The 24,544-nt window shown below is 42.4% G+C and overlaps 1 protein-coding gene across 3 annotated transcripts in view; it reads right to left on the bottom strand.

Annotated features, from left to right (window-relative positions):
* NRXN3 (neurexin 3) overlaps window positions 1-24,544 on the bottom strand; it is a 985,585-nt gene that overhangs the window by 890,824 nt on the left and 70,217 nt on the right. For all 3 annotated transcript variants that reach the window (XM_040066048.2, XM_058420836.1, XM_058420835.1), the window contains exon 2: window positions 19,396-20,666. In XM_040066048.2, the coding sequence (XP_039921982.1) occupies window positions 19,396-20,104 (709 nt within the window). In that variant the 5' untranslated portion in view covers window positions 20,105-20,666. The remainder of the gene's footprint in view (window positions 1-19,395; window positions 20,667-24,544) is intronic.

The raw sequence follows: 24,544 nt of genomic DNA on the forward strand, positions 1-24,544 counted from the left end.
AGGAGAAAGTATTTTAGCTACATCAAGGAGTGATTGGAGGACAGTATTCCTGAAATGGCATCTGACCTAGCTGGGTTTTCAAAGAAACAATGCTTAACAAGATTAAACATTTTGATTATTCCATATTGTCGCCTGCCAACATGATGCAGAACTGGTACTGACAAGGGCTTTTGAGTTCACAGAATTACAAAATTGAGGTTTGAAGGGACACATATGACCATCTATTTTGACTGCCCAACTCCTCTAGGTCAAAGTAGACCAAATTGCTCAGGACTTTACCTAGTCAGGTTTTTACTGTGTTCAAACATGGATGACCATGCAACAGCTGGTGAAATAAGCCTGGATATGCAAAACAGGACATTAAATTTAAAGAGAGATGATAAAACCTGGTACACATTCATATAAAATGGAAGAAGGAAGGAGGAGTGGGGGGCATTTAGACATCTAGACCAATATGACAATCCAAACACTGTCATTTGGTAGAAGATGATCAGGTAAATCATTGCCTGGTACCACCTAACCCTGGCTATTAGGCAGCATACACAGGGACGTAATAGAAATCTACACAGTCGCAACATTAGAGCAATAGAAACCTAGCACAGGCAGCACATAGAGAAGCAGATGAAGCACTTGGTATCTTCCCTCGTAACAAGTTGGTCATAGAATATTTCTATTAGGAAATGTACAGAAGGAGATTTATAAGGATGTTTTTCAGCAGCCACCAGCTGCTGGGTATCAAAAGTCTGGAGAGGAAGCTTGCCAGCTTGGAGGTATAGAGCAACAGGATTAATATTTGATCCAGATCCTGATGATTTCCCAGTGAGTGCATCTTCCTGGCTGTCTATATCATGTAGCATTTTATGGACAACTTGCTTATCAGCCACAACAGAATCCTATGAAAGAAGCAGAAACACCGTGTAGACCAGCCCTGACTGCTTTCTAATCCAGGATATTACTGTAGCTTCATCTCCTTCTTAGAGCACTCCACTCACCATTGCAGATAGCTCAAGTGGCTGTCTGTGCCTTACAGTGATACTGCCCTGAATAGTCATGACCATTGTCACTGCAGTGAGGACAATAAGGAACACTCTTTTTCCCCAGGATTAGCCGTAAAACTTTGAGGTAAAAACACGTAATCCCATTGTTTTATGGTGCCTAGACAGAATATATTGACCTTGGTCATGTTCTAGAAGGCCAGAGATGAACTGTAACAAATAGCATCAGTTCCGCACACCATAATTTGAGAAGCTCCAATTCCTTTTCACCAGTGTAATACAACTTAAATCCTAGAGAAAAAGAAGCTATCCAAGAGGAGTATATTGCCTATCAGCCATAATGTCCATGAACTTAACTGCTTTTTATGAGTGAAAGAGAAACTCTTGTACTTTCTATCTACCAGGGAAGTGGAACACTCTTCTACTCCAAATGCAGAATGCTTGATGAACCCTTTACAATAACATGAACAGTAAAGTAAAGAAAAAAAAATAGGCCTGGTATTAGAAACACTGAGGTCAATAGGATCACTCCAAGGTATGTCCCACAGACTGGGCAATGGCACTAAAGAACTGTCTTGAGCCAGTCTTAAGCTTGGTGAGGTCAGAGAATAAAGATCCACTTCACTAGTCTGTACCCCAGACAGAAGACAGTATGTGTGCATCTGCTGGGTTTGTTCAGACGCAGAAGAGGGAAACAACCTCCCTTATTATTTGGCATAATGGAGCATGAGCAAAAGCCACTTCTTCACTCCTACACAGTCTCTTGAGTGACTCACAAAGAAAGCAACACCCACTTCTATCAGGGCAAGCTTTCTTAGGAGTGACACCCTGAAAAGGAATGGGGAAAAGGATATAAAAAATTAAACTGGTCAAGTAGCTACAGCCATATTGAATTTATAAAAGAGGATGACTCTCTCTCCAAAGATTTATTCCCTAACTCTGGAAGTACTCCTAATCACCACTGCAAATTTGCAGGTGTATAATGTGTGTGGGCTGTATTATCAGGGAAGAAGACAACTCTTATCCTACAATATCTCACTGAACTTCAGGTTGGGAGGAAAGTTAAATCTACTGGCCTGAGAATTGCATTCACTGCAATTCAAGGATAATGTGTAAAACCCCAGAAACGACAACTCGGGTCTTCTGATATTTCAGAACGTTCAGTCCTATTATGAATCGCAGCTATATGAAGTCTCAAGTGAGCACTGCTTTCTCACTAGATTTTACTCTTCACAGTCTTTCTCGATACCAGCAGGGAAAGACATTTTCCATTGTCTCAAATGCAATGAACAACACCTTCTTACTGACTCCAGATCACTCAGCCGTGCACAGTCTCAGGGCATATAGAATATCACTGGTTTGCCAAATACTGGTCAACTTGAGGCTATTTCTGTCAGGGTCTGAGGCAGGACCTTTGCAATCATGTTAGAAAATACAGGACTTGGTTCCACTACCAATGATGATCAAGACAGCCTTGGTGCTGCTGTGTTGGCCCATGAGTGACATCAACCCTGGCTGTTTTCTGCCTGCTACTGTTTCCACATCAGTCTTTGCTTTTCTGTCTGCTACAGCAGGCACAGAATGAAGCCACCTCACTTGGGAGCAGGAGGCCAGAGATTGTCTCCAAGAGGACCTTCAAAAACTGCTCCAGCAGATGGAGCTTTCAACTCATATCTTGCAATTTACACAGTTTTGTGGAAAACAAGTCTGGCATCTGCTCTTTTCTGAAATTCCCACACACAGAAGAGAAGCCTGTTGTGTTCATCCCCTATAATGATTAACCCTGAAAAATACACAACTCTTAAAACTGGCAGGGCTTTGAATCCAGAGAGGTCAGGAGGAGTCAATTCAGACAGATGGTCGAGAAGATGAGAGAGATGAGTATTTCCTCAGAAATTAGTTTAGTTTGAGCGCATTAGCAATGTTCCATTATCTAGTTCTCTATCCTAAGGCCTGGAGGGAAATGAAAGAAGGTCACATCACTTTTACATCATCCTATTAAAGGAAAGGGAGACCCAAAGTTTTACATTTCTTCTAATTTCATTTATGAGGAATGTCTAGGCCAAATAGGATCCATACTGACACCTGAAGACCTAGAAGACTTCACTCCTCAAAGCCAAGAGTAGAGGAATGAGAAAAAAATAAGAGTGTTATAGGAAAAAGAAGATTCATGCATCACTGCATTCTTCTTTAACGTGGCAAGGTTCTTGGAATATATTTGACAAGGGCTAGGTGTGGGGAAGGATTTGACAAGGAAAGTTGTGAACAGTGTGTCTCTAGTATCAGGCGGCAAATTCCAGGAAGGGAATCAGGTATCAAAAGGAGGGAGATTCACATGATGTTCATGGAAGAGATCCTCAAAGATCTGGACATTTCACCTAGCTGAAGACAAATACTAGAATGTAAACATGGAAGTACAGCTTTCCCTTCCAACTGAGTGTCTTGAAAGCTGATCAGTTTTCCATGCTTGGACAGCTTTCCCACTACAACCACACAGCAGGACTGGGTTTTCCCTTGCTGACTTGCTCTCTTTTTCTCCAGTTGCAAAGCCCAACCCCCAGCCTCCCATAGCTTTGCCTCAGAAAGACATCTTTGCCTCCCAGTGCCAGAATGCAAAAGCTGGCCTGGCCAGTCACAACCAAGAGGCTCTTCCCCTACCAGCCATAATCATCTTGACAGTTCTGCTTTCTCCTCACATCATCTGTCATCTCTCTCACTGCACCTACCCTCCCTGAAATCAGCCTCCTCCATCTATCACTTTAAGGTTGGGGGCAAGAAGAACAATGACCAATGCCAAAGTCAGAGTACTTACTCCTTCCTTCTCCCACTAGAGTGAAAAGGCAAACAGAGCCAGGGTCAAGCATGGATGGGAGAATTAGGTGGAGGAAAAGCGGTGGAAAGCAGCAGTACCATAAGCTGCTCATGCAAAATAACCTCATACTTCTGCTCTGAGAAAGAAAACAGCTGGAGTGTTGATGTTTAGGTGTGATTTGGCTTAGAAAAGACTGCCAGAAAGATTTGAGGAAAAGATCTACACAGTCACAGGTCTGCATATTGCTCTCCAAGCATCCATCATGGAAATAATAGCTCTGCAAATACATCCGAGTCTGGACTGGCCACTCGCTTTTGTGTGAGTATCTTGGGATCCAATTTGACAGCACTACCAACAAATGTCACTCCTGATCTTGGGATTGCCTGTTAGTTTAGATCTGTTTCCTTCTGGCCTAGTTCTGATGATGAGTTTTATTACAGACATAAATGAATTCCCCTGATGTGGTTCTTCACAGCACCAACAATTAAATTGTTGTGCACTGCATTGAAATAATTCATACATAGTGCTTATAGCTTCAAATAATTTAATTTAGACAGCTTCCATAATAAATGCCAGTCAGAATTGTTAATTACCCCAAGCAGAAGAATCTTACTCATACTCCTGTATGCTATGCAGTAAAATAAAGTATCTGCTGGAGGACAGCATGCTTAAATGCAGTTTATCACAATTACATAGAAAATAAGAGAGCACTTTTGGGCTAAAGAGCACCTGCTTGTGTTTTCTCATTATGTTATTGTTTCCAACACAAGCTCAATGTCATCATGCCCCATCTGCCACCATCTTCATTCCATGTTAAACTTGCTGCTCACTTGGGTAACGGTTCTTGCCAGGCAACTTTGTTTTCAAGGGTAACATTAGAAATGGGGCGTACTAGAAACATTTTAGTGTCTAAAGAAGAGATTTTTGGGCAACAAACACAGAAGAAAAAAACTCTTACTAAAATTTTTTTAAGCTGCTCAAAGAGAGTAAGCTAATAAAAGAAAAGATCTTTTCAGGAATCCATTTGTCCATGGGACTTTCTCTCTGCTCATGTCTTGGACAGGTATACTCTTTGCTGGGTAAAAACCTGGATGGCCAAGCCCCAAGAGTGGGGATGAATGGAGTTCCATCTAGCCAGTGGCCAGTCACAAGTGGGGTTCACCAAGCTCCATACTGGAACCAGTTCTGTTAAGTATCTTTATCAATGATCTGGATGAGAGGATCAAGTGCAGCCTTACTTTGCAGAAGACACCAAGTTCGGTGGAAGTGTTGATCTGCTAGAAGGCAGGAAGGATCTGCAGGGGAATCTGGACATGGTGGATTGATGGGCTGAGGCCAATGGTATGAGGTTCAACAAAGCCAAGTGTCAGGTCCTGCATCTGGATCACAACAACCCCATTCATCTCTACAGGCTAGGGAAAGAGTGATTGGAAAGCAGCCCAGAGGAAAAGAACGTGGGGGTGCTGATCAACAACAGCCAAACTTGAGCCAGCAGTGCCCAGGTGTCGGGTTTGTTCCCTGGCATTCAGGTGGTTTTAGAGTCTTTTTTGCCCTCTGCAAAGCCCTGAGCCAAACGGATAAAAGAGACGGAGTCTTCGGGTTCTGATCTTTGCATGCTTCGTTTATTTTTCTTATCTTACAATTTTCTCAGCGCCCCACAAGAGATGTTTGCAGCTGCTCGGGCATCTGATGACTTCCCCCACCCAGGGCTGTCCTTTATCTTTTATACTAATTGCTACGTATTCTTTATTTACTATTAATTGCCAATGCCTATCACTATTACTAAAAAGGTCATCTCTACTCTGACCCAATCCTCACAAACTACTTTGTGCCCACGTCACTGCCGAAGTGGAGTGAGGGAAGAAGGATGAAGAAGAAGGAGACAACGCCCCAAATTCTCCATCTTGCCCCCATTCACTTCAATGCTAGAAATCTAAACTTACTGTTTTCTCACCCTGTGATATACTAAACTACTATATTTTTCACACTCTTGTGGCCTGCAAACCCTCTCGCAGCGTAGGAAGTCTTTCCCAGGGACTGAGATCAAAGCCAGCGTCTCTCTGAGCTCTGGGCTGGGGTCCCAGACCCCCCTGTCCAGGTCCCTGACCCTCCAGGGCAGCCAAAGGAATGCCCTGGACTCCAACACCCAGGTAGCCAGGGCAGCCAGTGGCGTGCCAGCTTCTATCAGCAACAGTGTGGCCAGCAGGACCAGGGCAGTGATTGTCCCCCTGTACTCGATGCTGTTGAGGCCACAATTCGAGCCCTGTGTTCAGGTCTGGGCGACCCCCTTCAAGAAAGTCACTGAGGTGCTGAAGCACGTCCAGAGAACAGAGCTAGTGAATGGTCTGGGGAGTAAGTCTTAGGAGAAGCACCTGAGGGAGCTGGGGAAGAGAAAAAGCCTGTAGAAGAGGAAGCTCAGGTGAGATCTTATCCCTCTCTAGTACTACCTGAAAGCAGATTTGGCCTAGAGGAGGATTGGCCTCTTCTCTCAAGTAAGAATTGATAGGATGAGTCTCAAGCTGTGCCAGGGGATTTTCAGGTTGGATATTAGGAAAAATTCCTTTACAGAAAGGGTTTCCAAGCACTGGACCAGGCTGCCCAGGAAAATGGTTGAGTCACCATCACTCAGAGCTATTTAAAAAAATGTGTAAATGTAGCACTTAGGTTAATGGTTGGACTTAATGATCGTAGATGTCATTTCCAACCTAAATAATTCTATGAAAATAACCAATAAAACAAAAAAGTCAAACTGAAAATTCTTCTTTCATCATATATGAACAACCTTCTAAATAATCATTTCTACCCAGCTGGAAGTTCAGCACAACAGAGTCCTGCCTTCAGTGGTTCACTGGAGCCACTCCACTCTGGAACAAATTTTCCAGTAAAACTTACTGTTTCTATGGACAATCAAGACTGGACAGAAACAGAAGGTTACAGGAGAACCTAACCTTTGCAGGTTTGAAGAAATTAAGAAGACTGGGGAAATGTAAAACCACAATACACTTTCTCCTATCATCTTCCATCCAAAGATATGTTAGTGAAGTATTCAAATATTTGAAATTAGTCTTTCATTTTGGTATTTTAAGTGAAATCATAAACCTTTCTCTACTGGAAACATTTAGAGAACTGGATTCCGTCTTGAAAAGTTGTATCAGAACATACATAAACCACAGATGGGCAAAACCAGCTAAAACTTCTATTGCTACAAGTCTCTCTTTCCTCATTACTAACTCTAAAAAAACACTAAACAGGGGAATCCATAAAGCATAGCCCAAGTGGTGCTGCCTACTGGCACAAGGTACAGAACAAGCTGGTTCAAGGTGGTTTCACCAGACAAAGTTATGAGACAACAGCCCCAAGGACAGAACTTCTTGGTTATGGATAATCCAATCCACCAAAAAGAATAAAAAGAGGTATTTCTTTGAATTTCAGCTGAAATTTTACAAGAATCCCTATAATCCAATGCTCTGGTTTTAGCTTCACATTCAACGTAAACCACAGCATTTTGTGGCTTTTCTAGTACACTTGGATAAAGCTAGATAAACTACTACATTGTTTAATACCTAGGATTAATCATTCTGGATTCCAATTTCACTTCAGGCAGCTTCTGACTTGATACCCTTCAATAATTCTCATTCTGCTTGCCTCTCAGTTTTGCCATCAGTGAAATGAAGATAGCGTGCATTCCACAGTGTGGTAGAGTGATGTGAAGGCTGACTGATTTATCAGTAGTTGTGAGATGCCTAGGAATACTCTGATGAAATGTGCCACATGTATGCACAATTTATTATTAACCTGACAGCGGTTTAGCTCTTTTATTTTCCTGCCTTGCACACAATTCAAGTGCAGGATGCCTGAAGCACATTTGAATGGATGCCATGTGGCATTTTCCTTGTAGCAGGTACTACCATTTAAGTCTGAAATCCAAAACTTTAACATCACATTTAAGTAGGATTTTGGCAATTAATTTTCCTTTTTCACTCAGTTTTAAAAGAAGAACATTTGACCGGTCTTTGTTTTGGTTCAGTATCAGATCATTAAAATTATTAAAGGCAAACACAGGCAAGGAAAGAATCTCATAGAAGAATGTGCTTTTTGGGCCAAATCTTTAGAGGTGAAGAAGGACAGAAATAAACACAATAATACAAGGTAAATACAATAAATACAAGGTAAAATGATCAAAACTACTATTCTGAATTACAGATCAGTCACAAGGCTTCAAGATGCCTGAATAACCTTTCAAAATGGGACTTACAAGTAACTTTTTTAACTGACAAGTTCAACAAATCTAAGTAGACTTGGGTTTAATTCTTAATTCTTATTCTTAGAAAGATAACTTTCATCAGATGAATTAAAGCTTTTCTTGAATAAAGAGTACCTGGTGTATGAAGTTAATTTTAAGTTGAGTACTATTTATGGGACCAGATGTGCAAGAAAACATTTTATACAATGGCCCTTACATTTGGTATTTTTACTACAGAACAGCTCATTGAGACACAGTATCTGCAAGTTAAAATAATTCACATGCCCACATTGCAGCAGAGCTGTGCACAAGGAGAAAACAGCTGGGCAACTGTAAGCACAGAAACTAAACCAGATGTAACCCACATTCTGTTTCACTCCCAGACCTGAAAGGGAGTTTAAATTGTTTTAGTCAGCTTTCCAACAACAACATTTTGTCAATTACCTAGGAGGAAACTTAAGCAATTTCAGCTTTGGAAGAAAACTAGTGGAGACTTTTACAAATGCCCCAAAAGAGCATGATATAGATTCATAGATTTTTAAGACCAGAGGGAGCACCAAATAGACCTACAATACAGCGATGACCGCCACTGTAAGTGGTAGCGAGGCTATAATTAAATACCACTGACAAATGAGTTCTGAAATCACAGCCAATTGTTCTCCCGGGATAGAGGATCTGTTACTTAGTACTTCAGCTATCTTTTGCCTCAGGCAAACTGGGAGTCACCACACTGGCAGCAGCAATGACAGGGAAAGCATCCCAGAGCTCAAGAATGACTGTCAGGCCATACTGGTGCAGATCCCAAGTGATTTTTATAGGCAGAGCCTTGCTTATCCAGCCCAAATTTCAGCTTGGGCTGTCGGCATTTCAAAGAGCACTTCGTGCACAGAGCGGTATTTGTTATGCTCTTCTTTGGGAATGCCTGCTGCTCAGTCCTTAGGCACAGCTACACTGTAAACTACTTAGGTTCAATCCAACATGCTCGAAAGCTAAAAACCAAACTGCTGACAATCTCAGCCTCTCAAATCAGCAGCTGTGGTTCTTTGTTAATATTCTCAGCCTTGCTACCTTCACCATCATTGTTAAGAAACTGCACTGTTCAGTGATACATATTAGAAATAAAATGGTAAAGGGCCCACTCAAGTCCTATCCACTCATAATTATGCCTCGAGCCATTCTTTTAGTGGAGCTTGTGACACACAGCAGTACCTATGGAGCTGTCACTTCCAAGGAACTGAAAGCACTGTTGTGCTTCACACCACTCTTCTCTCCTGGGAGGCTTCAAAGGGCACCAATCTGGTCCTTGCTGTCTTTGTGCTCCAGGCTCCACTTCCTGTCTGCAAGCTGGAAATCTGTTCTCCTCTCTGGTTAAGTTTAACCTATGCTTAGGTCTCCTTTTGCCTGCTCTTCTGAACCTAACAGTTCCCACAGGAGCATGGTGGGGGTTGAATCTTTGGGTTTTCATTAGTTCCATTTGGTCACTGCAGGAGTACATGTATCTTCCTTAAAACACTTCAACATTTTTGTGACACATTGCAGTTTATCAGTAGTAGATCCATATTTCGGCTAATTATGTCAGTAAATTATAAAATAAGATACACTTATGTGTAATAGAGTACATTTAAAAAAAAAATCAGGATTCAGAAATTCTACAAATTAAAAATACATTGCTTTTTTATGCAGATTGTCATCCAAATCAGTTGGGGGTTTTCTCCAAATACTTTAATCTGAATGGAACCACCATTTCTCATAAGGAAAACATTTCTAGTATGTCTGGTCAAAACATTTCCAGTCTTAGCTGGTCAAAATGTAACTTCACAGTCTTTCATTCAAACATGCCACAGGACAGGGCAGGCAAACAAACACCAGACTGCCTTAAAGATACATTTCTGTGTTAGATGCAAAGTAGAGATAATGTGCATAGGCATATAGGCCTCATATCTGTTCAAAACCAGCAGGTTTTGGAATTTGTTGTAGATGTGTTCATTGCTGCAGTTGAGACACAATTGAGCATTTCAGCTTAAGTAATGAAGAAAAAGAAAATTTAGGAGGAGGCAGCCAGCAAGCTAAATTACAAATTGATCACTGGAGCCCTACCTTTTTTTTTTTTCCAGTGAATAAAAGAAAAGTCAGATCTCCAACAATACAGTGCCCACTAGAGGAACTCTGAAGAAAGAGGATTTTGCCATTTTCTGCAGCATCTGGTGTTTACTCAAAAGGTCTTCTACACAAGAATAAACTTATAGTCATAACAATATCATCATATTCCAAGTTCTGGGATCACACAGCTACCAGTACCTAATCTGCCAAACTTTCAGCTAGATATGACTGCATGAGTTTTGCCCCATCTTTGACACTAATATAAACCTACCTCTGGCTCTGGTTATCCTGAGGGATATAGCAATGCTACTACTTCACAACGGCAATATATCCATACATTATTTTTTACATTCACTTATCTCCTGTTACCTTCCTTAAAGTCAAAGCTGTGTGAATTACAAGGACCTACAGAGATCTCCCATTACAGAGAGGTCTGGTAGGTGTCATGCAGGGTAGTTCCTTTGCACAGCCCCCTGCCTCCTACCACACCAAATCCCAGAGCAGGTCTCTAAGAAGCCACAGAGGAAAAGGCAAAAGACGGAAGTGAAAATACAGAAATACTGGTTAGTCCTAGACAAAAATTTAATCTCCTTTCCTCTTCACAAACTTCACCTTTTTCTTTTTTCCTTTATTTTTTTAATCAGCAATTTATTAAGGAATTATTCCACACACTTCTCCATTTAAAGAAAGTCTTTGGGGAATATAAGCAATTTCAACCACATACAGAAAGAAGCTTAAGGAATTCAGCTGCAAACACAATTGAACTATGAAATTTGCAGATCACAACACTAGTCACTCCCTTCATGGCTAGCCATTCCTCAGCTCTTGGTCCTGACCAGCCTCAGTGGAGAAACGTGCCTTTAGTTCCAAGGATCTCTCCCGCATTACCTTGAGGAGAAAGGTACTGAGAGACTCTCCGACCCTGAAAGTCAGATTTGCAAGATGGACACAGCAGGAATTACCAGAAAATCAAACACATGCCTGTGGAGACACACTAGAGGTTTGGAAATCTCAGACAGTGTCATTTTTCTCAAGTACTGAGGCAACAAACCACACAGAAATGAAAATCCACCCAAGAGACTACAGAGGCCGAGAAAGGCTTCTGAATAAATGTAGCAGCCAAGCAAACTATGGAGCCTGACAGCACTATTAGAAATTGAAGTCTGGTTTTAACCTACAGCTCAAATTCCTACATCTACCAAGGAGCTGCTTCTTTCTTTCCTGATAAAGGTCTCTTGCCAAATACTCAGAGCTAAACCCAGTCCATTATATTCACTCAGCTTACTTAACTGGTCAAATTCCATGAGTAAGAGGAGGAAGATCACACCTCAGAGCAAAATCCTGAGAGTCAAGTATACCCTTCCTCCTTGCCCTACATTGCAAACGGCACACAAATACATCCACTTCATCTATTAAGCAGTTAGAGCTCTGATGAGAGTTAACAGGAAAACCCAAGATTTTTACACACCCTTTCAGGGCCTTAGAAGCACAAAACACTTGCCAGCTTTGTGCTAATTAAACACTCAGAAACAATCCAATGGGCTTTCTTTGCTATCCTCTATTTTACACATAGAGGAACAGAGGAAGTGCAAACTATGCCATTCTGCTTGGGTAGCCTTTTATGCTCTCTTTGCTTCCCCTGAGAGCACAAGGTCGAGGTGAGTCTTGAGCGTGGAGGGTGAAAGGGGCGGGCTGAAACCAGCAGCTACAGCAGGGAGAGCATCAATGCAGACAGGTAGGCCACTGTACAAGAAAAGCATCTGATCAGCATCTGAGGTTCAGAGCAGAGGACATTTGGGGGAGGTCAGTGGAGCACATGGGTCAGATTAAAAAAAAAAAAAAAAAATCAAGTCAAAAGTTCTCTTTCTCCTATTGCTTTTATCAGAACCCTGCAGTGCAGCATCTGCTCCATGTCACCAACAAGGAAGAGGCTTCACTGCTGCTCAGGCTCTGTCTTTACCAGCACAACTGCAGCCTGGCCTGGGACGGGTCTGCCTACTCACAATGTGACACTGCATAGAGTAGCAGGAAACTGGGAGATTTCTGTTGAAAAGAAAGATGAGGAGCACTCCTCAAAGATGGGCACTTAACAAGGAGAACCACTTTAATTTCTAACTCCATGTCCTAGCTAAAAAACTGACAATAAAACCAGGTCATTCTACCGGGTGTTCAGGCACTATCATAATTTACTTGTCATGCTAAGATATTTATATGTCTCTATCACTGTCATACAGAAGCATTTGGGATTCTTAATACCTGGAGTATAGGAAGCCCCATTGGCTACATATTTCAGATACAGAAACACAGACACAGAGGGTAACCGGGTACATATCCTTTGCAAAGAAAGGTCAATTGATTCAGTCTTGAGTCCTTTAGTCTGCCAGCAGATCACTCCAGGGATGCAAAAAGACTGTGGCAGAAATGGAAATCAGCCTCTTAGGTGCTAACGCCCTTATGACCAGACCAGTCAAGATCTGCTGCCCTGCTCCACTTTCTTTATACATTATACCTTGGTCTCTTTTCAGAATAATGAGGCGAACAAGTGTACATGCAGGCAGGGCCTGGAGAGCTGACACAGCATAATTGGCAAAGGTGTCAGTGGCACAGAATGTGAATCCAATGTACTCAGATCTCAGCCCTATTTCAGAGCAAACACATTCAAATACAAATGAGTTCTGCTTCAACTAGATTGTGACATCCACAGTCCTTCCTAACCCCCCCTCCCCCCCCATCTACTCCTCTCAGCCCTTGGGCTGTTTTTTACCCATTTTGTCAGCCCTTGGACCTGTTTACAGATGGAAGAAGGGCAACTGTTTTGCTCTGCAGGGTGGGTTTACAAAGGCAGTGAGGCTGTCTGCAATGAAGGATTGTGGGAGAGACATACACATACTCCAGAAGTCACACTGCTGTCTCTGTACAGCAATAAAATGGCAGTTGCCTTGCTTTCTATAGGAGGAAAAAGCTTTTCTGTCCATCACATTCAAAGTTAGTCACCAAAGAAACAAAGAGGAAAAGTGAAATTAGAAGTTAGCCAAGGACAGGTGGCCATTCTACCATTTCATCACATGGATTACCATCTTCTCCTGCACCAGGGAGCACTCAGTGCTGATGTTGATGCGCAGAGGCTCATCTTCTTTGAGTAGAGACAGAGTTCACTGGACAGATGTGCTCCTCCTCCAATTCTCTCCCTGGAACTGTGTGGCACCATTTCCAGCATCCTCAAGGTATCTGGGAGGATTACTACCCTCCGTTTTTCACCAAAACATAACAAAAATTACCTTGTGGCAAATGCCCTGCACACCTCCGTACCAGAATAAGGAAAAAAGCAACAGCATGTGTTGTCTTGCTTGGGGCTATATTTACTGCTGATTGACCTCCATGACAAGCTGCTTAGCTCAGCAGAAGCCTGTACAGTAATAATAAATCAACTCTTTCTCCCCCCCGCTTTTTTTTTAATGGCAAAACCAAAGGAAAATAAACCCTTTTTCAGAAATCAAGCTGGAAATCCGTAAGTTGGAAAGAGAAATTTGTCTTTGCTTACTTTCACATAATTATTACTAGTTACTTTAATTTTGATCTTTGTTTAGTAATGCCCCAAAATTCCAGTTTAGATCCAGGCTGTGCACACTTTGGGACCAAGCAGGAGCCAGCAGGTTGGGCTGCAGAGAATGCTGGTATCCAAACTCCATCTAGATTTAATCCTCCAGAAGCTTGGTCATCCCATTCTCTTTGCAAGAGCCAAGAACTCTTCTTTTATTCTATCAGGCAGGCAAAACCAATACGGAGCTGTAATACTGTAATATTATACTGTACTATATAACACTGTAAACAGTCTATATAAGCTATGTTTTACCTTTCTATAACATTTTATAAAAGAACATTTTTATCCTGAGGCTTTTTTCCCCTGAGTTCCATCTTTTCCTCCCCACAAATTATTGTCACTCTTCAACAATTCCACTTTACACCAAAGAGCAATCTCCTCGTACCCAACCACCACCTCCTTCACTTTATCAGAGGAGATGCCCAAGCTTTGCCTAGCTGAGAGGTTTAACATCTTCCTTGCCCAAGGTCTGCAGCTGACCTGCAATCCAGCAGAAAAGGATTGTAGCCCCATGGTAATCTATAATACAAGAGAGGGAAACTACAGGAATATAGGTGTCAGCATGTATTGCAGTCAGACTATTTGAATCAATGACACTCACCATACAGCATCCTGAATCTCCCTGCAGCTCCCCTGCTTTAAAACAGGGGAGTCTACAAAACACATCCAGCTAGCTCTGGAGCTGCTTAGTCCACACTTAGTGAGGGGAGTCCTTGGCATCTTCTGTGAAAGGGTATGTAGATCCAAATTCAAATCCTGTGGCTCCTGCTCAGTTTTAATATTTATCATTAACAAATGATGTTTAAACTCCACTTTGAAGTTTCAAAGCACTTTATAAACATTAATACCTGAACACATCGTCTTACTCTGGTGCTCATCCAGCAATGCATCAAAAAAATTGCAACAAGAATAGAAAAAAATATTATCATTTTAAATACAACCAAAGGAACTTAAACCAGGAAGAATGGGCAAACAAAAGAGACGAGGAAAACTGAATTACAGCAAAATGAAGTCATGGGCAGAGTTCTTACCAGCTTTCTGCCCAATGGCCAGTGCTATCACATAAGAAATTATATAAAACAGCAGATTTGCCCCTTGCAATATTTACTCCACAGACCTTGGAGATGATCAATTCTAGAGTTTTGCACGGGTGAGTGAAGATCTGGGCCCATCCAAAGCATGTGACAGAACTACCTGCTGTCCTCTAGAACAGCACAAGACCAAATGGAGGGTCTGCAACTGTTTATTGCTAGTGAATTCAACAATCAATTTATATTCATCTATCAAGGAACATACAAGTGGAAGCAAATATTATGGTCATGTTCATTTGTTTCTGATTACAAAATGTATGTAAATGTATATGCAAATTAAGTGCAAGCATCAGGCTCATGGCAAAGTGCCAAACTATCCCTTAGTGTTAGGAAGGTTGGGGCAGCTAGCAGGGAGATACAGTGACTGCAAGTGAGGCTGGGCAGTGCCTTCAGATACAGCCAATGCTGGGCTGCTCCAAAGGGGCAGGAAGAGGATAAATCCTGCAGTAACTTGTCACTTTAAACGAAGCTGAGGGGCTACAGAAAAATCTGTTCCCAATGCAGTTAGAAGTGTGATAATTACAGAGCAATGGGCTCCTCTGTTATTCAGCAGGCAGCATCCCCAGGAAATCTTGCTCTGTAATCAAGGGAAGAGGTGCAATCAAGCCCATATTCAGCCTTCGTTTAGAAACAGCCCCTGCAGGCAACACAAAGGCTTCCGCATGGTGCTTTGTGAAGTTGGTGATCAACGTCTTGGCTCTGCAACTACAAGCAGAGTTAATGTCATTTCTAAGCAGATCTTCTGCTCACCTCTCCTCAGCAAGTCCAGAAGGAGTCTTGGAAGAAGGGTGAGGGTTTAGGCCAAAATACACAAAATACACTTAGGCCAATAGCACAAGCTATTGCATTCACACTGTCCACGTTTTTGAGCTCACTCTCTACACAGCAGTGTCAGAGAAAGACAAAATTTCTTGTAGACTGACAGCATGGTCCTGAATGAGCAGATATGAATCTCAACAGGCTTCTACAGCAGCTCAGCTTGCAAAATTTGCACGGGGAAGGTTTTCTTGGTTTTTTTTCCCTGAAATATGAATGTATCTGTGATAATCAAATTCTACAGGAACCTTATTCTCTTGGCAGCAGCCTGATCCCACAGAGACTTATGAGGTTTATTAGAGGGGAAGATGTCTCTGAGTTCAGCTTTCATGTTTAATGCCACCATTGCCCAGAAATATACAAACTAATAGCTACTCAAATCAGCCATCCTTTGTACCCTACAGAGCTGTCAGATTCAGTGAACCAGTTTACTCCAACTGAAATAAAAATAGTCTCACATTTTATTCAAAACAGCCAAACCTTCCAAAGTACACGTATTTCCACTGTATAAACCCAGGCAGAGAAACTGTACCTGCCCAGCTACCATCTGGGCATGTGACTGCCATGATATACACAATCCTACTAACTCTGGGTGCACATGAAGTGCCAACATTTTTTCTGCACATTGGGGGCACATTCTAGACAGGATTCACAGTTTCATCTCAGTATGGAATGGCTGTTCCCTGTTGATATTCATCATAACTGGAACTGCACTTGGAGTTGCAGTAGCCTACAGTACTGTAAATGGAGCTTCATTCTATCACAGTACAGAATCAGCAGGTTCCACTCTATTTACTTCTTCTGTCTCTGGCTACACAATAAATGAGTTTGCTATGGTTTTACCATCTGCAGACATAGGTATCAGTCAATAGCCAAGTAATGGCATGGACACTGTCAAGAGAACTCATTATTAAAAGGTACATATTACATTTAGCTGTTCAAACAGAACTTGTTATTGACTGGATCCCATCAGTTCCCAGCCAAAGAGTCAACTCTGGTGCTGAAATGAAAATATGCACACAGACTAAAGACTGTAACGGAGTAAATACTGTAATGGAGTGAAGGTTTCACACACACACACACACCCACACACCCCCTCCCAAATCGGGAGTTGTTGATATCCAGTCAAGAAGCCAATGTTTTTCAAAAGTGAGACTGGGAATAAAATAACTCTGTTTCTTCTGCATATATCCAGAGGCATGATAAAGACACAAAACAAAAGAGAACAGTTCTGACAACAAACATCTCAATCTCTTGGGGAAAAAAAAGCAAACAAAGAAAATACAAGTCGTCTAATGGCCAATCAAGCCACAGGCAAGAAGAGCTTGTAACCAGTTCTGCCATTCCTGCCACATCCAACTGTTTATCAGTGGAGGTTCTGCCACACTCACAGAACTGAAAGACAACATCTTATGCTTTTCAAAGTCAGACAAAAAGGTAGCTATACTTAATTTGGTTCCTGTTTCTTTTCTTGCCACTTTTCTTTGTCTGCTTGTTTCCACTTACTAAACAGCCTTTTCTTTTGGTTTTCCCATTCATCTGCACAGACACTGTAATATTTTCTTTCAATGACAGCATTTAAAACACAGAAATCAGCACTGCTACAGCGTAAAGGATGCAGAAAACAAGGCTGAGTATAAAATTCCAACATAAACCAAATATACACCATTCAGTAATATATGAGAAAACAAGAAGAACTGAACAAGGTAATGACTGTGGAAATCTCTGCATCTGATCCATTGTAAAAGTTCTTCACACAGCATCTTCTCTGAGAGTGAAAATACCCCAGCTAACAATGAGTTGAAAGTGTTTGGTTAAGAAGGCAGATAGTGACAAACTTCTTTGCTCACCCTTAACAGCAGGTTGGGCTGGAAACTGATGAATCACTATAGGAAACAAACAGCAATGGTGACTCACAGCTTCAAACAATAACAATAGCTTTATCCACGGTGTCTACAACAAAAATATCCCTGGATTCACTAGAAGATGTATTTCAGATTGTTCCACCCACCCAGGAAATGCAGGAAGTCCACCCCCTGAGCCCTGGTTACAGTTCTCACAATTGCCCCACAGGTACATGGAATTCCTGCTCACTTACAGTACCTTCTCAAGAGGTTCACTGAAAACCATACTGTGTTGATGGCTCGAGCAGCTCTCCAAGGAGCCTGGATCCAATAGCCCAGCAGTAGACAGAGCCTTAGATCTTTATGTTTCAGGGTCGACATGCCTGTGTGGCTCTTGCAATCTTGTATCACCTTAGCTGGCATTTAGACCTGAGGCGCGTTTGTTCCCTAAGCGTGTGAGGATCAGCTACTGGCTCAGCTCCTGAACTGCCTGGTCACACACAGAAGTCTGTCCAGCCACACATAACTTATGGCTCAAGCACAGAAAACAGTTCTGACTCATTAATGGCTTGGACTAATCAGGTCAGAGCAAATAGCCAGGAAGAATTCTGGTGTTCAACACTTTACAGGTTCACACCTCCTCTCTAATGCTCATGTACTGCTACTGCATTATTTGGATATAAAGCCAAATTTTCTGTTATGATTAAAATCGCCTTAAAATGAATGCATATATGGATGCTATGTTTGTTTTCCAAACCTTCCCTTCCTCTAAAAACATCTTTGCTTCTCCATCTAAACGCAGACTGTAAACGTAGAGCTGTAGGGCTTTTTACTTGGATATCAAGAGTATAAGGACTGTTTTCACCACTTCTCACATTGCAGAGACAAAACTTTGTTTCATCTAGTTTCACTGCCAAAAGAAGCAAACAAATGGAAGTCGTGAAAATATATTATTGCAAATATTTCCATTTTGCCAAATTTCAGGTTGGGTTTTTTTTCCTTGAGATTGGACACTTCTTGTCCAGGTTTCATCTTTGGTTTAAGCTCAAACTGTGGTGCTTAAAGCCAAATGTCATAAATAATGTTGTGATGAGATTCTCAAATTCACACAGGGATTTTCAGTTGACTTACTGAAGTCTCCTGCACATACAGAGTTAATTACCATCACATTGCTAAAGACCAAAGGAAAAATCTGAAATACACTTCATCATGTGGTTTGCATGACTTAAAACTTTCAAATTCAAAAAGAGAGTACTGAATAACGCAGAAACATTCAAATACCTCTTCCCTTTGCAACACTAAGTAAGATCAATTTAAACAGCAATTTAAGCAATTTAATCAAGGATGCTAAAACAATCAAGGTGCCATTCAGTGATTAGTTTGCAAGCAATTGAAGGGAAACATGAGGCTTCCACAGGTCAGCAATAGCTAATATCAAATAAGTATACAATGTCCTGTCAATCAGTTATGGTAGCTATATATATATATATATATATATGGCTCCTGTTTGCTGACACTTCCATCGGTTTTCAGGGACTACTGAGAAAAGTCAAGCCATTGCTTTTACCAACACTAACCTAAGGTACTTCTTAGTTTTATTTACCAATTTATGTTCTCTACCCTTATTAAAAAGTTGCTGATTAAATGAATGATGATGATGAATATCTCTCCAGGTTACAAGTGCAGCGTCCTTTCAGAAATACACTTTTTGCAGTTGTTCACACTCTCTATCTACTCCCAGTTCATTACTTCCATTTGGAAAAAGAATGGTGAAACTTGAATTCCTCCGGCAACCATCAGCAGGAATAAGAACTCTGCCATAGCCCTGCTAAGCAACAAATTAACTCTTTGGATTGCTAAAGGTCAATGAGAAGCAGGGAAGTATTCTCTTACCTTCAGAACACAGCTTGCCAGCATATCCCGTGGCCGAGCAGTCACAGTGTGGCTCGCCATCCAGGAGGAAGCAAGTGCCACCATTTTCACAGGGGTTCTCTGAGCAAAGTCCTTCCATTTCCAGTCGGACCCCTTGACTGCCCAGGAGCTGCGGCTCAGAATTGCCATATTTCAGATCCAGGATAAATCCTTGAAAGGGAGGCTCACTCAGAACGCCATCAAGTGTCAAGGCAGCAGGACGAATGTCCAGTGGGACTCCACCGATAAAAAGGTCACTGACGATATTCATATACTGGCGTTGTGGACGCACCTCCCCCGGCTTGGCTTCACCATCCAGCACCAGCACCGTCCGAAGGTGATTGCGGCTGACCATCAGGAAGTGCCAGTTGCTGTCGTTTACCTGCTTGTCTGTGATAACCGTTGTCTCCGCACAGTCCACACTGAACTGCAGCTGGATGCGCCCATCAACCAGGGACAGACAGAGGAAGTCACAGACACCACCATCATCAAAATAGAGAAGCAGCCCAGCAGAGACATTGGTCTTGAATTGGAAGCTGAGTTCGCTCCTAGTGCTGGCATCCCAGCGGAGGTAGCGGGCCCACTGGTTGGGGATGCCCATGAACTCCAGACCCAAACAGAGACCCAGCAAGGAGCCCAGCAGCAAACTCACCTTCAAGGTGAAGTAGACAGAATGCAGAGTGAAGCCCATTGTTTCAAGAATCTGCTCTTCCTTAGGAGAAAAAAAGAAGCCACACTACTGGGAGGAGAACCCCAGCAGTCAACACCAAATGTTAAATCCAAAACAAAGAGAAGAAGAGCAGAGAGAGTGACAAAGAGCAGGAGAGTAAGTAGAAAGTGAGATTGCAAGTGCACGTGACCAAGAGGAAGTGTCTCCTCCCAAGGAAAGGTCTCGATTATCCTATAGGAACCAGAGGCTTTTATCTCAGAAGTACATGGTACATGAAGTGACTTCTCCAGATGGTGTACTTCTCTGAAGGGCAAAATAACTTACAGTGATTTGTTTTGGTGGAACACAAAGATGACACTGGTGTTCCTGGAGGAAGGAAAGGGAGAGCCACAGCCCAAGCCAAAAAATTCTTGTTTTCTAGAAGTGATGACAATATTGACAGAGATGGCAGTGAGATAGAAGAGAGTGTGAATTCATGAAGCACGTGAACTTCAAGGGGGCAATAATAAAGTCACTCTTCATGATGCACTGGTGGATACCCAGCCCATAATTCACTGCTTGGCACTCACGGAGCTTGCAGGACCTGTGGGATCAAAACAAAAAAAGAAACAGAAAAGTTAAAAGTTACTACTCACCATATCTTTACTGTGAAGCTTACTAACATCTTGTTCAGTAACTCATTTACATTACTTGACGGTCTGGACACTTCTTCGTGCTTGCAATTGGCTGTACAGGTCTCAAAACTAAGAGGCCAAAAGAGAAAACCCACCAAGTCTACAGCACACATAACAATGATGAGCAATGTAAAAACACAGCAAATTATTTAACTCCTTTGATGGATGCAATCTCATTGACTTTACTGAGAAATGGTGCTGGAGCTTTCCCAGTAACAATTAACCTCCCCATAAAAATGCTTAGGGCAAAGACCAGAGTTCCTAGGAGTTTAAAAGCTGGGAAGGGAAAGAGATGCCATTATCCAAACTTCCTACTCCATTGCTTACATTATGCTTCCTAGCACACTGAGGAAGCTTTAGAGAAGACAACCCTGCTGTCAGCCTGCCACACAATAGCTGCTTTTACTTTAATATGTCTTGCATACTTCAGAGACACCACCATGGACCTCTGCAACCTGGAAACGTGCTATGCAAATTATATATAGCAACCTGCAGCTTAGATGATAGCAAACTTGTAGCTTAGATGCTAAGAACTGTCTAAGCAGGTAACCACTTACCCAGCTCCAGTGGTTTGACAAAAAGGCCAAATTCACCCCTAATTAAGAGCAAAGAATTCTAATTGCCTCCAGTGAGTTACATCTGTTAACACTGGGATTTAACTCACTTCTGCATACTTGCATGTGGGTGACTATGCCTGGTGTAGGAGGATGTTTCAAGTGACAAGTAAAGACAGCACAAAGCTAGGCTCATTATTTGAAAATTCTACCCAAGAAGAAAGTTATGTTTCTTATTAACACAGGTGTTTGTTCACAAAGATGGGTCAGACACAAGAACAGCTCTGGGGATGACTAATATCAGCATTGACACAAAGCAGGAAAAGTGATGAGAATCAAGGCCTTCAGCCTCACAGAAGTCAGCATGAACACAGCTTCCACAAACTGGAAGACAAATATTGTGAGGCAGCATTTGCTTGGGAAAAGTGTTTTGTGCTGTGGATCATGAGAGTTCACAGCAGATGCCTTTCAACCCCATTGCCCATCTTTCTCTGAAGGAGAAGGCACACAGACACTGCAGAAGTGGGCAGTGCTGGAAAGTTTCTGTTTGGTAGGGACAGAGGTTGAGCTGGAGGAGAATCAGTAGGGAATAGAGGGGAGAGTTCACACAGTCACATCCTCACCTGCCTCAGGGACCTGCTGAAGCCGTAAGTCTCCAGAGAGAGCCGTAAGTCTCCTGTCAGTCTGACAAATTTAGCCAGCACAAAAAACAAGTCACTTAGAAAACAAAAGCGATCAATTAAAGAGAACCTGCAAGTTGGAGAGAAATGTGAGCTTTCAGTGCCCAGTGGAAACCAGGCCTGCTCCCTGCAGCTGCCTGAGTGGAGCGTGTTAGCTAAACTGCTATAAACACAAGTAAAATCAAGTCAAAACCAGAGGGAAGATAATTCCTTTTAATTGTTAACAGCTTGGCTGAGAAAAATGAAAGGTGGAAAAAAGAGGTGTTAGGATAGGTGTAATATGAACAAAGAATTGAACAAATAATTAAACAAAGAATCCAACTGCTCAATTCATTTGACTTCCCAATAATCACAATGTTGGATAAGTTCATGGAGGTTTTAGGGGGTCCTGAAAAATTAACTGTGAAAAAAAATATGTGGTTCTTGACCATTTACTTTTCTTCTCTGCACTCCCTAGTGGATCCATTAAAATGGCCCATGATTTATGGAGAAGAATAGAGTGAGAGAAAGGTAAGAAAGAAAGTGATGACACAAGCCTGGAATTACTGATGAGATGGAAATAACATAGGAACATCATAATGTGTGTAAATTAGCCAGTGATATGCTTCCAGCAGATCACAGCTTCCTGGGCCATTTACTACCACTATGGCAAAATTCACTCCTCCATCAGACAGCTTTGTGCTCAGCCTCAGCTAAGAAGGGAGACAAGCCCAGAATGGCAGCAACCATCCAGAAACCCAAATGCAGCAGGGCTTTCACCCCAGCTTTTAATTCTCCTGGGCAGGGTAGATTGCACCACCTGCATCAAAAGCAGCCCTCAGTCTTATACTCCTCTCTCCCTGTTTTAGAAGACCAACACTTTGGTAAGCAGTGAAAAGATGCTGTAAATCACAGCAGCGGGTAGATTAACCATGGATGAGATGCCTATGTCCACATACAGTCCAAACTCCTGTCTGAAAAGTTTATCAATCCCTCCCAATCCCAGATGCTGAAACCCTGTTTTACAGAGACAAATCCCAGCCTCCGTGGGTCACTTCAATCCTTGGGATATTTCAAAGGTACAATAATGGGGATAGGCGACCCCTGTGGTGCAAATTTCTGTAATGATACAAGTTCATTGGGGGACGACATATAGGCATAGTCAACAAGGGAAACCAGACAGAAATGGTTAAACAAGAATAGCAGCCTTGACTGAGGGAAACAAAGGCAATTCTGCTTTCTGCTTTGACTGAGAGAAGCCAAGGTAATCCCTTTCTAGCTGTTTTGAAAGAAGACAGTGCCAGCTCTGTATCACAAGAGGAAGACAATGCAAAAACCATGAAATATAGGTGTCATTGCTGGGTGCCTCATTGCCTTTTAGACACTGCAGCTCAGATTTTGGGAAGGCTGCCCACATTCAGCCACTAGCAGGCTAGGGCCATCTGTGACTCCCCCAGAGCTCTGTCAGCACACGTCAGTCCTGACTCATGGTGCTTCCCATTACTCCAGTTTCACGTCTCACACAGTTAAGTCTGTGAGAGAAAATCCTACCACAGCAGCAGGGTCTTCAAGAAGAGCTCAAAAGACCTGGTGCCCTTTATAGCAGGAAGCAGGATCTGAATCCCAGTGTTGAGAGAGTAAATCCTGACACACCAATTCTGTGCCTCACCCATTCCCACAATGATTCTCCAACACACGCTGAGAATGAATAATTTTCTGCTCTTACGATTTTATTTTTAGCATTAATACTACCCTAGCAGCCTCATACAGCACATTGCTACCATAGCAATACATTACAGTTTGGGACAAAAGCTACAGAATCCCGGAGTACTGTCTTACATATTTCATCTCTGAAAAATCTCATAGTCATGGAATGACCACATCTTGCATAAAAAGAGACTTCATGATGGACAGCAGCAAGCAAATTATCTCCACTGCACTTCCAACAGCTTGTACCGCCTCCCTGGCTCACCTGAGAGCTGCAGCGGCAAGGAACCCGCACAGTGAGCAGACAGCTCAGCCCCTCGCACACGCCAAACCCACCGTAGGAAACACACCCACTATTGCACTATCGAAACGTCCCGCTCACTGGGCTGACAGAGATGCACAAGTTCCCCAGCCAGGGAAGGGAGGAGCCCCTCCGCAGTGCCAAGGGCAGTGCTGCCTAACCACGCACACTTTCCCAAACTTGACAGCGGTCTGTAAATGCCAGGTCAGAGCCATCTGCTCGGCAGCCCACGGAGGGGGTCTCACCCTTGCTTTGAAGTGGCTCTCAACCACTTATCAGCTGTATTCGGAGAGTGAGTGACATTATCTAATTGCCAACTAATTTCCATAATTACAGACTGGCACACTCTGTATGCAGGGTTAATATCTGCAAACGTCTTGAAACACACCTGCTTAGGAAAGGGGGTGAGAAGCCTTTGCTCTGCAGCTTATTTACCCAACTGCACAGAAAGGTTGCAGGAGATGGGTTTGTCACTCCCTGTCCTCCCTCCTTCACTACGCCTCTCTCTCTGGCTCCTAATTGCTTGGGGATGGACTTACTCACATTTGAAAGTATAGTTTTCAGCA

Source organism: Hirundo rustica, chromosome 6 (genome assembly GCF_015227805.2).
Source record: "Hirundo rustica isolate bHirRus1 chromosome 6, bHirRus1.pri.v3, whole genome shotgun sequence".
Classification (NCBI taxonomy): Eukaryota; Metazoa; Chordata; class Aves; order Passeriformes; family Hirundinidae; genus Hirundo; species Hirundo rustica.